Source organism: Sclerotinia sclerotiorum, genomic scaffold (assembly GCF_000146945.2).
Source record: "Sclerotinia sclerotiorum 1980 UF-70 scaffold_13 genomic scaffold, whole genome shotgun sequence".
Lineage (NCBI taxonomy): Eukaryota > Fungi > Ascomycota > Leotiomycetes > Helotiales > Sclerotiniaceae > Sclerotinia > Sclerotinia sclerotiorum.
The window spans coordinates 834,711-848,862 of NW_001820823.1; the positions used below are offsets into that span (position 1 = coordinate 834,711).

The 14,152-nt window shown below is 41.9% G+C and overlaps 8 protein-coding genes across 8 annotated transcripts; 4 read left to right on the plus strand and 4 right to left on the minus strand.

The window, feature by feature from the left end:
* Positions 1-724: 724 nt before the first annotated feature.
* Positions 725-925, minus strand: SS1G_09466 (predicted protein; the record flags this gene model as incomplete). Its single annotated transcript, XM_001589694.1, has 1 exon — positions 725-925. The coding sequence occupies one exon, from the start codon at positions 923-925 to the stop codon at positions 725-727; it is 201 nt and encodes a 66-aa protein (XP_001589744.1).
* A 1,103-nt stretch (positions 926-2,028) lies between these two features.
* SS1G_09467 (hypothetical protein) lies at positions 2,029-4,041 on the minus strand (the record flags this gene model as incomplete). The annotated part of the gene is made up of 4 exons (XM_001589695.1): positions 2,029-2,043; positions 2,202-3,137; positions 3,253-3,876; positions 3,928-4,041. The coding sequence occupies 4 exons, from the start codon at positions 4,039-4,041 to the stop codon at positions 2,029-2,031; spliced, it is 1,689 nt and encodes a 562-aa protein (XP_001589745.1).
* Positions 4,042-4,422: 381 nt separating this feature from the next.
* Positions 4,423-6,904, plus strand: SS1G_09468 (hypothetical protein; the record flags this gene model as incomplete). Its single annotated transcript, XM_001589696.1, has 2 exons — positions 4,423-6,782; positions 6,850-6,904. 2 exons carry the CDS (start codon positions 4,423-4,425, stop codon positions 6,902-6,904), a joined length of 2,415 nt encoding a protein of 804 aa, XP_001589746.1.
* Positions 6,905-7,101: 197 nt separating this feature from the next.
* Positions 7,102-7,341, plus strand: SS1G_09469 (predicted protein; the record flags this gene model as incomplete). The annotated part of the gene is made up of 2 exons (XM_001589697.1): positions 7,102-7,134; positions 7,207-7,341. The coding sequence occupies 2 exons, from the start codon at positions 7,102-7,104 to the stop codon at positions 7,339-7,341; spliced, it is 168 nt and encodes a 55-aa protein (XP_001589747.1).
* Positions 7,342-8,600: 1,259 nt separating this feature from the next.
* On the minus strand, positions 8,601-9,267 carry SS1G_09470 (hypothetical protein; the record flags this gene model as incomplete). Its single annotated transcript, XM_001589698.1, has 3 exons — positions 8,601-8,848; positions 8,917-9,017; positions 9,110-9,267. 3 exons carry the CDS (start codon positions 9,265-9,267, stop codon positions 8,601-8,603), a joined length of 507 nt encoding a protein of 168 aa, XP_001589748.1.
* Positions 9,268-10,096: 829 nt separating this feature from the next.
* Positions 10,097-11,973, plus strand: SS1G_09471 (hypothetical protein; the record flags this gene model as incomplete). The annotated part of the gene is made up of 3 exons (XM_001589699.1): positions 10,097-11,510; positions 11,685-11,789; positions 11,936-11,973. 3 exons carry the CDS (start codon positions 10,097-10,099, stop codon positions 11,971-11,973), a joined length of 1,557 nt encoding a protein of 518 aa, XP_001589749.1.
* A 414-nt stretch (positions 11,974-12,387) lies between these two features.
* SS1G_09472 (hypothetical protein) lies at positions 12,388-12,822 on the minus strand (the record flags this gene model as incomplete). The annotated part of the gene is made up of 1 exon (XM_001589700.1): positions 12,388-12,822. The coding sequence occupies one exon, from the start codon at positions 12,820-12,822 to the stop codon at positions 12,388-12,390; it is 435 nt and encodes a 144-aa protein (XP_001589750.1).
* Positions 12,823-13,406: 584 nt separating this feature from the next.
* Positions 13,407-13,722, plus strand: SS1G_09473 (hypothetical protein; the record flags this gene model as incomplete). The annotated part of the gene is made up of 3 exons (XM_001589701.1): positions 13,407-13,424; positions 13,487-13,616; positions 13,673-13,722. 3 exons carry the CDS (start codon positions 13,407-13,409, stop codon positions 13,720-13,722), a joined length of 198 nt encoding a protein of 65 aa, XP_001589751.1.
* Positions 13,723-14,152: the final 430 nt, after the last annotated feature.

The window sequence follows — 14,152 nt, forward strand, 5'->3', positions numbered from 1 at the left end:
GGTTTTGATTTTGATTTTATGATGAAAATCTTCAATGGTCCACTCAGAAATGGAATGATTATATTGCGGAGGACCAAAATATGCAAAACACAAGGATTGAATTCTCACCGCCATGTTTCCAGCATTACCCGATGCATGGAATCTGCAGAAACTCCCTGAACCGTGGTAATGGGATGATGTCTTGATGCATGGAAGTATTTCCCCATGTATTTGGTGCGAGTTTGCTGTTCGTGTATGGGCAAATGTGACGTTAGATGTGGAGACTCAACCTTTACCGGTGCTATGGTGTGGAGCGGGATAGCCTACTCGGGATTATGCTGGCTCGGTTAATCTCCGAAGACCAGGAATAAGCTGAAATCTGATTACATACCACAACTATCTCTTTCTAATATTAAACACACCGGTTATGGTTTTGCCTATAGTCTCCATAAAAGGATCAATGCCGTACTCAGGAAGAAGTTCAAGCACACATTCGGTGTAGAACTTGAAAAGGGAGTCAAAGAAACATTCGACTTAGTTTTTTGATGTGGGTCAAACTTGATAACTCTTTGGACGATATCGGACGAGCGACTGGAAATAAAACACAACATTCAAATGCATCAACTTGTTATCAAGTTTCATCATTCTTTAACACTTACCCACCCTAAGCTCGGTGTCGCAGTTCTTTTCCGCTTTCTCTTTGCCTCCTTGGCGGCCGGAAAATCATCGTCAAAATTTGAAGGAGTCAGCTTGTGTCTTGTTCAATTTCGAATTTGAGGAAGGGGGCTCTTGGCGCGGACTTCGGACTATCAACCTGTTCTTGTGGTGCTTCGACTCGGGTCGAAATTGATTCGAAACTATCTTTGCCTTTCGTAAAACCTCTTGTCACCAGTCTTCCTTCCACCTGGTAAACTCTAAAGGTCGAACCCGGCGAGCCGGTAAGCATCTTTATTGGTTGGCCGTAGCGTTCGTTCTTTGACGTTTGTGCGAACCTTGCGTAGATTATGAAATACGTATTCCTGGAGGCCATATGAATTTTCACCATGAGTACGATCAATGATGGATGGAAACCAAATCGTGGATTTTTATTGAGAAGAATGGATGAACTAAATAAGACAAAGAGAACGAAATAGCTTGAATCCTTTCTTCTCAGAGCAATTCGCACCATTTCCTTCAATAGTCGTAACATTCTCCGTGCAACTTGCTGTTTCTAGAGAACTTCAGAAAGCTTTGATAATCGCTTTCTAAAAAATAAATACTCATGAAAGTGGAACTTGAGTGCATATCGTCCTAGAAAGGAAAGAAACAGTTCAAGGTGAAACTTCGATATATCGCGGTCGAACTCATCATCTTCCGAAACCATTGCAATTTAGGGTTTTGCATCCTCATGGATAAATATAATACTCCCATGTCCAAAATGTGGGATGATACCTTGTCAACTTTTCATAAAATCAATGAAAATAATTTGTGGAGGGATAGAGCCAGAGGTCTATTAGGATTGTGATGATTTGAACGAGAGGGGGATCCGGGTTTGGGACGATCCGTAGCATGCAAGTCCGTGAAAAATTACGGAAGAGTTTGCATTTAAGTGGTGATTCCTGAAAAAGGGTTGTCCTGAGATCATTGAAGCTTCGAATAGGTAGAGAACATTGAGGGGCGAGAATAGGCTGGAACTAGAGGCCTGATCGTGAGGCTAGGTTTCTCTTCCTTTCTCCCTCGGGCTTTTTGCTGCGCACAGCATTGATGCGGTGCAGGTATTGCTGGTTCGTCGTCAAGTCTGAGAACGTGCGGTCTGGGCCCAAATAACTATGTATATATGTGGACGTTGAATGCACAATGTCAATTTGGAAAGTTTGCCGGGTATCTGAATTTATGCCAAAATAGAAGTATGCCACGTGTCTCTAATATGCTCAACAAATATACTCCACCAATGCCAACTCCTGTCATAATGCATCATAATTTCGTAATGCTCACCAACTTCAGAAACACAACTTTCGTTGTTTAGGGTCACTCGGGGTATTTCCTTTATCTTTTGATTTCTCCCCTGATTTAGCCTTTCGCAAACTAACCATTAGAGATTTATGGTTGCTCCCAGATGCGGCTGGTGTCCCAGGCGTCCCTGATGTCTCTTGTACTACATCTCTAATTGTTTGCCTCGATAGACAAAGATCTATGTGCTCATTAAATTCCCTTTCGTTTGTTGCTTGAGGCCGCTGACAAACAGGGCAATCCCACCATTCCTCTTCTACCACGGCATCATCTATGGGTTTAGGATTCGGCAGAATTTCCTTACCATGATGCCGTCGTGGATCATTTTCTTCGCGTTGACTTAAACTTTCCATTTTCTTAAGTTCTTCCTCCCGTTCTTGGCGCTCCGCATCTTCAAAGAGGAGTTCTTCGGGCCAAACTTCCCATTGCTCTTCTAACCCATTGTCTCGGAGATTCGAGGCTTTTCGTTTAATTCCAGATGAGAAGGATTTGCTCTCGTAATTGCTGATGCCATTCTCCGTAGGGTCTTGTTTTCGAAAACCAAAAAAGGCCATCGTGTCAGGCTTTTTTATGCTGACCAAATTTGTACACCGGAGCCCCATTAATCGCAAACTCATACCTGGGATTTCCGCCTCCAGTTTCTCCAGCATGGGAAGGGAATATGTGTACAAATCATCAGCTGAACAGACAGCTTTAGATGGGGCGGCCTGTCTTGTGAGTACCTCGTAAGTTTTCAGCTTCACTTTGAGAACTAGAGTTCGCCCCTTGAACTGTGTTCGTTGCATGTCTTTTTCCAGCTCTTCGGCTGTCTGTCGAAGTTTAGCTCGAAGTTCAGTAGGATCATCCATGTCACCAAATGTACTTTCTGTTCCGACGCTTTTGCGTGTGTACTCCTCGGCTGGTTTGACATCTGTTCTTCCGAGCCCAAGATAGCATTGCATGAGAAAGATAAATGTCTTGTCTCCAAATAATTTCGGTAGATACTGCCGCACATTATAGATGTCTCCACATGTATCTACCCCTATGGCACCTAACTCTCTCTCAAACACTCGACCAATTCCATTGACTTTACGAGTTGGGAGATCTCGCATAAATCTCATGATCTCAATTCGATCATTTGGGACACGATATTGGCCATTAGGTTTGTTCTTATTCGAACATATTTTGGCCTGATCATGTTTTGTTAGCATGTTTAAGTTAATCTCAGGGTTCCCAGAAACAGCTTGGTGATAATGAAGCCCTAACCATTATAAGCCGGCCCCTTGGCTTGCGGGATACACTCACTATCTTCGCATTAGCTGCAATACCAGCTGATATGGTAACCTTTGTCTTTTCATGAACCTCTCGTCTCAACTGTTCAACAGCAGCCTCCGGGTCGATATCATTCTTTTGACAGTATTCCGTGATATTGAGATATGCCTCATCGATACTCGCACTCTCGAACCTCGGATCATAGTCTACCAGAATCCCGCGAACTTCTTGCGCCTTCGCAGTATATTTGTCGAAGTTCAAAGGCACCTGAATAAGTTGCGGGCACAATTTCTTCGCTATGAACCCTGCCATCGCACTTCTGACCCCAAATCGTCGCGCATGGTAGTTGCATGTTGTAACCACTCCTTTTCCAACAGAAAACGGAACATTCTTCAATTCCGGGCGATCAAGCTCCTCTACCGCAGCGTAAAATGCATCGCAATCAATATGGACGATTGTTTGACTCAAATCTCTTGTGAGCTCGAGCTCCGCAATTGCAGTGTCTGCTCTTCGACGATCGTGAGCTAAGTCAAGCTTCTCCAATTCAACCTTCTTTGCCAATATTCGTTCAATCTTGACCGTCAAAGTTTTGTCCCGTTCCTCTTCATGGTTGAAATATTTGGATCCCTTTGAGGCGTTGTATATAATCTCGGAGACCTGATTATGGAGTCAGAATGGACAAACGTGTTTCAGTCGCGACATTCTTACTTTTGACTGGTCTACGGAATCTTGTCCAGATTTTGTAAGAGACGGGCCCAGTAAAGAGTATTTGAGAGACTTGTGCTCATTGTCGTCGTTTTCGGGAGTTCCTTCGGATGCCATGTCGCAGTGTCCATACTCGACCCATGGGGAATGTAGGAAACGCGAAAGGCATAATTATTTGACGCGCTGTCACGCTTCGATTGAAGACTTTTCTTACGTAAGCGATTTGAAATATTGCTTGGAACAAACCTCAGAACCCGGATATCCATATTTGTACCTAATGCAATAGTATTCTTGAAGACATTAGAAGATATCGTATTCAGTAGCATCTGGTAAGACTATATGGACTTTTCAAAAAGCAAAAAGGAAGTTCATGGTGGGATGGGAAAATGATTGTGAACGGACTCGGCTAAACTTACTCCGATATATTCGATTGATAAAAAAAAAGTTGAGCAAGCATGTTATGGAATAGATGAATGATCTTACAATCCAGTAGCAACCATGAGTATGCATAGAGTAGCCCGCGCTGTGGCTTCATCCGAAGCTTGCGCTGGAGCGCTACGTGGAAGTGTCTCGAGAACAAGATTTCTGTGCTTAAATGCCCCTGTTCAGAGGTTCGGGGCAAGAAATGCGTTACTCGGTGCTGGACTTGGAGCGAAGAGACATTTCTTTCAATCGCCGATTATTAGATCTGGTGTTGCCCAAGCTGTGTTAGAGAAGGCCGCAGCAGATCCATCAGCCCTTACTCAGGAAGCAATTGTTGATAACCTGAATGCTGCAGAGAGGGATCGATTGAGGAGGGTTAGGAATATTGGTATTGCAGCACATATCGACAGTGGCAAGACGACTGCCACAGAACGAGTCCTTTTTTATACTGGACGAATTAATGCTATACACGAAGTTAGAGGAAAGGATGCCGTCGGCGCAAAGATGGATTCTATGGAATTGGAGAGGGAAAAGGGTATCACAATTCAGTCTGCAGCCACGTTCTGTGACTGGATGAAGGTTGAGAATGGAAAGGAGGAGAAGTACCACATAAACTTGATCGATACACCCGGACATATTGATTTTACAATTGAGGTCGAGAGAGCTTTGCGAGTCTTGGATGGAGCCGTCATGATTCTTTGCGCCGTTAGTGGAGTTCAGAGTCAAACAATCACCGTGGACAGACAAATGCGAAGATATAATGTTCCTCGTATTAGTTTTATCAACAAGATGGACAGAATGGGTGCCAACCCTTTTAAGGCGGTCGAACAAATCAACCAAAAACTACGAATCCCAGCAGCAGCCCTTCAAGTCCCAATTGGTTCAGAAGACAGCTTCAATGGTGTTGTTGATTTGATCAGAATGAAGGCTATCTACAACGATGGACCCAAGGGAGAAATCATCAGAGAAACTGACGAGATTCCAGAGGAACTTAAGCAATTATGCAAAGAGAAGAGAGCTCTGTTGATCGAAACATTGGCTGATGTTGATGACGAAATTGCCGAAATCTTCTTGGATGAGAAAACTCCATCTATTGAACAAATGAAGGCTGCCATCAGACGTGCAACCATCAACTTAAAATTCACACCCGTCTTAATGGGAAGTGCATTGGCAGACAAGTCAGTGCAGCCCATGCTTGATGCAGTCTGTGATTATCTACCAAATCCTGCCGAAGTAGAGAACTTGGCGCTCGACAAGCGAAGAGCTGAAGCCCCCGTGAAGCTTGTCTCTTACAATGAGCTTCCATTCGTCGGACTCGCCTTCAAGCTTGAAGAAAGTAATTATGGTCAATTAACCTACATTCGAGTTTACCAAGGATCCTTGAGAAAGGGCATGAACGTGTTCAATGCTAGAACTGACAAGAGAGTCAAGATTCCTAGAATTGTGCGAATGCATTCCAACGAGATGGAAGAAGTTCCTGAAATCGGTGCTGGAGAGATCTGTGCTGTCTTTGGAGTTGATTGCGCTTCCGGAGATACTTTCACCGATGGTGGCTTACCATACTCTATGTCTTCTATGTTTGTACCAGATCCTGTCATTTCCTTGTCCATCAAACCCAAGACAACAAAAGATGGATCCAACTTCAGTAAGGCTATGAATCGATTCCAACGTGAGGATCCAACATTCCGTGTACATGTCGATGCTGAAAGTCAGGAAACTATCATTTCTGGTATGGGAGAATTGCATCTTGATATCTATGTGGAGCGAATGCGAAGAGAGTACAAGGTCGAAGTTGAAACCGGTAAACCTCAAGTCGCTTACAGAGAAACCATCACTGAACATGTCACATTTGATCACACTCTCAAGAAACAAACTGGAGGTGCTGGAGATTACGCTCGTGTCGTTGGTTTCTTGGAACCTATCGAGGCTGGTCCAAACGGTTATGCCCCATCTACTTTCAAGGAAGAAGTTACTGGAGGTTCTATTTCCGACAAATTTTTATTCGCCTGTGAAAAGGGATTTCTCGCCTCTTGTGAAAAAGGTCCTCTTCTTGGTCACCCCGTCCTCGGTACTCATATGGTTGTTAACGATGGTGCAACCCATATGACTGATTCTTCCGAAATGGCTTTCAAAAATGCCACTCAACAAGCTTTTAGAAAAGCTTTCAAGGAAGGTAAACCACAAGTCCTTGAGCCTCTCATGAAAACTACGATTACAGCACCCAACGAATTCCAAGGTAACATTGTCGGTTTACTAAATAAGAGAAATGCTATCATCAGTGATACGGAAATTGGACCAGAAGATTTCACTCTCATTGCGGATTGTAGTTTGAATGCTATGTTTGGATTTAGTTCCCAATTGAGGGCAGCTACGCAAGGAAAGGGAGAGTTTGGTATGGAGTTTAGTCATTATGCTCCTGCACCAGGACAGTTACAGTAAGTCATTTTTGGCATCTCTTCACCTTTTTTTTTCTGAATGAATACATACTGACACTCCATCTAGAAAAGAGCTCATTTCCAATTATGAAAAGGCACAAGCCGATAGACACAAGAAGTAATGGTTGAAGGATTGTTAAGAGTGAAGAACTACTCAAATTTCGAAGATGTGTTAATAGATGATGAGATAAATCCCGCAAAGATATAAAGGGGCATAAAAATCTTATACCACGGCCCCACAAAGAAATGAATGAGATGTACGGATATACGAACTTCGAGGGGCGTACAAAATTAAAGATTTACAAAAGTGCATGAGATCATGCTTTGGATGAATGGATGGATAGTTGATTGGGTATGTGAGGAATAGGCCGGCGAGTAAGCTAAATATACCTAGACCTATACTGTATATTACTTTATCGAATAGATGAACAAAGAAAGACCTCTCGACTTTTATGACAGGAATAAATTAGAGATACTCAATATTGGAGTGAATGTTAGTGCCAGTGCCAGTGTGAATAAGAGCTTGCTAAGAGAAGAGAACCGCAAAGCATCGAAGTAGGCATAGAAGTGGAGCGCTAGATATGAAATGAGTTTATTACTATTCTATGAAAATAGGAATTAGAAATATCTCTAACGCTAATAAGCTCTTCATATCATCATACAACATCATAACACCTCGCACCTCTAAAGAAGTAAGATCTTACATATAGCAGTATACCTCCTCTCTATATAATTAACTACTAATATAAGTGGTATATACAATAAATAGTATGAATGGTGTAAAGAGCTAGTGACCACTAACCACTAACTAGTCCCAATACCAAGTCCATGACATCATACCATCCCCTCACTAGGTAGCTTACTAGTTTCATTAGCTTTACTAACTTCACAAGCTAGTTACCACTCATCTCGACCAACTAACAGTTCCTCTATTCAAAAATCCACCCAAAAAAAGGCCCTACTCCTCTCCAAGCCCTCCCTACCCTCGTAAATCCCAATCTCCCAATTGCAATTCAATACAACGACCAATCCCCGCATCACATCACATTATACCTATCACCACATAACCATCTAAAACATAATTTCTCATTCATGATCGGTCTTATATAGTCGCCCAGAATCTTCGAGATCTTGTAAATAAAATAAACATGAACTAAATCTCTTTTCGTATTTTAATACATTCTACGACAATCTAGTCGTATCAGCATCATTATAGAATGCGAAGTTTACCTAATACTCCGTAGGTTATTGCGTCGATGGGATAATTAGACAATCGGGGAAGATTGAAGGATGGGGGAATGTTGTGGATAGGGGGGTAGGTAGATAAATAAATAGATAGAGATATGTACGATGGGATATCTTATAAAGGGGGGGAGATGAGAGACTTGTTCTGTGATTTGTGGTTGATGTGCGGGTTTGTCGGATAACTTTTTGCTGAGGTAGTCTTGCTGAAAGTCCCTATTCTTAGGTCGTGGGAAGAGGTTACTGGCTAAATAGTATAGCTCACTGGTTATGAGACCTTTGGATAAATGGAAGGACAGCCAGAACAAGTACGAGGAGGCCAATAAGATAAATTTGTGCAGGAAATGCGGTATCATTCATCTGTTTGTTTGGACATTGCATAAACAAGACTCCAGTAATTCATTCCATGCCATGCACATTTGCATTCCCATCCCTAGTCCCATCCATTTTCATAATCACATCACGTCGTCCATATTCATTGTCCTCATTCCTGCATGCACATCTCATTCCAAACATCGACTAACGCCATCGACTTAAACCAACGAATCCCGTCACTGAATCGGAGGAACGTTGACTTTAGGCACCTCCCTCCCTCTTGGCATATTCCTCCTCAATAGCCTCCTCATATCTCTTTTCTACACTCTCCCTATTGCCCTCAATTGGACTCGTAGGGTCCTCCTTCAAAACACCCTTATTGACCAATTCTTCCGGTTGCGGACGATGACTTAATTTCTCATTCAAACTATCGGCACGCATATGTTTCTGCAGTTCTTTTTGTTGTGCTTGGATACCCGGAGCTGCGGTTGTGGAGGAGAGGATGTTACCTGATATTCATTTAGTTCTTATTTCTCTTTGGGTTGGATTTAAAAGTGTAAGTAAACTCAAAACATACGTTCAACCAAATCCTCCTTAGTAGGACGATGTTCCAAATTCTTCTTCAAACTATCCGAAATTCTTTGTTGTTCGAGTGCATGTTGGGCACTTTGAATACCGCTATTTTATTACACCCCGCAGTTAGCGCATACATTCAAATGGCTGTCTTCACTCTAAAGAGTCCTAATAAGGATATAGAAAGAGAAACATACGGCGCAGCATCAGTATCCAATAAAATATGTCTCTCCTTTAACTCATGAGCCGTAGGTCTATCGGCATACAGCTTCTCCAAGCTCTTCTGACGTTCATGTTGTGCCGGTCTCACGAGAGGAGTTGTATCGATGAGGGGTTCTTCCTTTTGTTCGGACATGTTTGGGAGTGTAGGAAAATGTTGTTTATAACAAGTATGCGTTGTAAATCAAACTGTTATTTCAAGAAGCGTGTATGCTATTAGAGAATTGTATGTGTTCGAAAGAGAAATTTGCTTGTATGATTTGTATGTAATTGGTTGCTACAGCAAAACAAAATAGAAAAGAAACAAAAGCTTGAAATAGTTGGACTCGTGATGATGAATTGTCTTCTTTGGAATACCCCGGGCAACCAATGACGGAATTACTGTGGATGCGGGGCTCGGGCCGCTGACGGAGAATTGAATGAGGGGCTAAAATAGTCCGGAAGTGGTGTGAACTTGTCACTAGGGTATCTTTTCATCTATAGTATAAAAAGAAATCCAAGTAGTTATTTTGATTTGATTAGAATTTGAAATTTCTGATTTGTTCTATTATTAATTTAGTAAACTAAATCTGACAGTATAATTATAGTATTTTTAATAAAAGTTATTATTAAAATAATTAAATAATAAACCAGGTAGATAATTGGAATCTCTGATATCTTTTCAATACTTTATTAATTTTTAGAAATTACTGAAAACCTAATCAATTATTTAGGTCTCTTATTTATAGATAAACGGGTGAATGTCACGCGCTCATAGGTTAACCCATTTCTAGCTAGCCTGCATGGATGCCTCGAGCATCCAACCCCCATATAGTCGGGGCTCTTCCTAGCACCTTCTTTCCTCCTGTGTAGGACACCATATGCATCGTTTTATCTAAAGTCTATCCTCTGCCGTGATAGTGGAAGAATTCAACCCTCGATTACAGGAAGAGTCTCCATTTAAAACAGTCGAATCCACAACTATAATGGCAAGTAATGTTGATGCTATTACGGATTTGGTGGAAGGGCTGAGACTCACTGACAATATATATAATGACGGCCATATCCCTGGTCACTCGAGCTCAACTCCTCAAGGATCAATCCAACTGCTCATCCAAACTGCTAAACTCATTACCTCACAAGCGAAACAAATTCAATCCTTAGCTTCTTCTGCAATTGAGCTCGATAGTCTGGACATCACGGGAACATACTCCCTTTACAGATCAGCCAACGAGTTAACAGAAATCACTCGTATGCTCAATGACGCTGCCGAAAGGCTCAAAGATGCCACGGAACTCTCCATAATTTCGCATCTCAGTTCGCTTAGAGGTCGAGGTGAAGCTCAGCCTCAGAACATATTATCACACTTTGACAAGGAAATAAGAAGCATTATACAATCTGTTCTTAAAAGTTCCAGCGATAACCATTGCATTTTATGGAAGATTGCGGAGGAGTGTTACAATCAAGCTACTATCACCTATGGCAAACTGCATCCCGATAACTATTTCATTACACGCGGAGAAGCTTCTCTTCAATGGCCATATGATCCTGATTATCAGGCTGAGGAATATTATGAACACGAAGAACTCATGCAAGCCGACCAAGGTTATGCCAGGATGTTCGAAGAAAAATTCCAGCGCATGTTAGAGGAGGAGAGACGGAATAAGCAGAGCTGGGTCGACTTTTGGGTTGCGGTGCTTAATAATTGTCCAAACGGACCGACGCTGTTCAACCCACCAGCAAGCTGCAAGATCAAACCCTTTAACTCCAGGGGTACAGGTATCCCACAGTACTTATTCCGGGCATTTGATAAGGAGAGCTCAGGAAGAAACGACGATAAAGTGATAGCTTCGATAGCGAGCAGTATTGAGGCGCTTGGAAACAGCAGAAGTGATCTTCTATCTCTTCCAAAGCGCGAAGCAACAGTTATGCTACACGCGCATCTAGACAATGGATATTGCGATGGGTATTATTCTGACAATCTAATGTCCTGGACAAGCTCTCTTCTATTCGCAATTCAATGCGCAATCTGGAGACGCCGTAAGTTCGGCTGTTCCTCATCGGATATCAAAATCTGTGTGGTGAACACTAAGAGATTTCCGCAAGGGCAATTTATGCCGGACATGTGGCTTCTTCAAGAATATCTCGATACTGCCGTACAAATGGGTGGAAAGACACAGCAGTTCTTCAATTTCCGTCTCAAGGATGAAAGATACCACAACGGAGAATACCTTTCCCAAGGCTCGCTGAACCATACAGGTCGATCATGTGTGATCTCTTTAAAACTTCTGGAAGAGTCCGGGCTCTACAATCTATACCCTGAGTTAGGTGATGTAAAGGGCATGGATAGATGGGCGAAGCGTGTGCTAGAACTGCGTCAGGGCTGGTCTACCGAGCAAGGTACGACTCCTGAAGAGATTGAGCTGGCGTCAATTATAGCAAGGAAATGTTTCGATAATTTCGAAACACTCGACATGATATTAATTCTCCTAACTTTTAAAGCCCGCAAAATAAGAGGTAAGGATCTCTCTAATGATCTTTATTTAGATGACTAATGACGCATAATCATAAAAGGGAACCCTAAAGATGGAAACAAATCCCGCCCAGAATGGGATCGTAGACCAGATGAGGTCCGAAGATACGAAAGTGTAGCTGAGTCACTAAAATCACGTAACAGCAGTATGAATAGATGGACCTGGATGGTCAAAGAATTTTTTGATTGTACTTAAGTTGATGTATTCGAGATTTGCCAAGGTTCGTTTTAACTTATTGTGGATGGATATTGCAATTGTTGAGTTGATGTGTTTCTTTCTAATAGCTACTAGGTACTAATCATTTGAGCTTCATCTTGCTACCTACCTAGGTATATAAACAATATCAATTCTCTAAATTCATGATCAGTCGATGCAATTGCAACTGCAAGTCGCTAAAATTCGCGAGCTTGATATATAATCCCAAGGGGCGACTTGAACTTCCCATCTCCTGACGCTCTCTTTCTTTGAATTGTACTACACATCCAGCGCGTGAGTGTTAGGGTAATGGAAGCTAGTTTTCTGATATGCGTGCATTATATCCCAGTTAGGGAATCCCTCGCTTATATAGCAATCATTCGCGGCGTAGGTACTGGTGATAACTCGTCTTCACTGGAAGTTATTTTGTACTCCCCATGCAAGAGATTGTGAATATCCTACACGTGCAATACGTTTCCTGAATATTCCTCCCATAAATAAACCATTTTCTTTTTTTTTTTTTTAAAAAAAAAAGGCAACTCCATCCTTCAAACTCCATCCTCCTCCTCTTTCTCCCCTACATTCCCCCCCAACTCCCCAGTACTCTCCCCCCTCTTCCTATTCCTATTCCTTTCCTTCGCCTTCCCCTTAATCTTCGCACTAACCGCCTCATGTTTATTCTTCCACATACCCCCATACCTATACTCCAGATGCGAACCATCACCATCTACATTTCCCCCACTCACATCCCTCCAGCACTTACCCGTACAGACGAAATGCCATTTTCGCGTTTGGTCTACTTGGCATCGGATTAGTACGTCGCGGGGTATGTGGCATATGGTACAGGGTTTGCTGTGTGGTGATGGTGATAGTGATGGTAATTGGGAAGTAGATGATGAGGTTGTGGGTTGAGTGGCGGGTTTTTCGTTGATGTTGGATGGATGTTTGTTATGATTTGAGGGTATTGGATCTCGATTTTCCATGCCGGGGTTTGTGTATGCGGATTTTTCTTCTGATGTTTTTGTATAACTTGGTTGTTTGATTGATTTATGATGTGATGTGATGTGAATACTCGTAGACCTTGATTCTTCTAAACATCATGAGATCAATATACCTAGCTAGGCGTCTCCGGAAATAGAGTATTCGGATGTCAAGTGCCGAAGCTTCCCCATATTTGTGGCTGTGGCTTATTGATTTTCAATGCTGTTTGATTTGGCACATTGTGGCTGCTCATATTATGTGAGAATATTTGTAGTGATGGCTACAATTACCTCCCTTAAAAGCAGCATTGTTTAAGCCACAATCCGCTCAGCTTCTTTTGCTTAATATTTAAAGTTACGTCATGTGGACTCCAAATTCTAGAGTTGATCCATGCGTTTGTGTTTTGCCAAGATTTCAATGTTGTCTTTGTAGTAGGTATATAACGAACATGTTTTCATCCAAAAATTAGACAGATTCTCTATTACAGGAACTTATTAAATTAAAGCCTTCAATTCATCAACATAAGAACATAATTTCTAACCTCATATACATCCAATTCATACCGAACCTCAATCACAAAGACACAATGGCAGCATCATCTTCCGTAAGTGGCTTTTCGCTCACCTCATACCAGAATTGATCAAATATCTCTAACAATTTTTATAGGCAGACGTATTTGCATACATTGTTGCAATCTTTATTCCTCCTCTAGCCGTCTTCCTCAAGGTTGCATGTGGAGTCGATTTTCTTATTAATATCTGCTTGACCATCCTTGGTTGGATTCCAGGTGTTATCCGTAAGTACACTAAGGTGTAATTTATGTATTTCCTGATATACTCATGAACTTTACAGATGCCTGGTATGTTATTTCAAAGCATGATCCAGCGAGATATGCTCCATAAATGATACCATGAGATGTGAGACGGATGATAGGTGTGGGTGGTAATTCGAGGCGGTGGTACGCTAAAGCGGGAGATCAATGAGAGGATATTGGCGTTAATGGTCGGAGGGAATTCATCGATAAACCAGTCCCAGCGAGATGATGGTATTCCGGGAGTTAATTAATTATCATTTATATACCAGATAGGAGTTTTGCGAATCGAACAACTACCTCTCTTCATAATCTCAAAAACTGACACATACTACGCTCCTTGCCAAGGTATTGTATCAATAGAATACTACTCCGGCCGGATACAACGGAAGTGAGGCCCAGTAGATAGGTCGAAACAAATTGATAATATGATACTATGTTGATATTTATAGTAATTATTCGAGGAGCTTACATCACTTATTTCTTGGAATGTTTTACATTTCTACTTTAATACACCTATT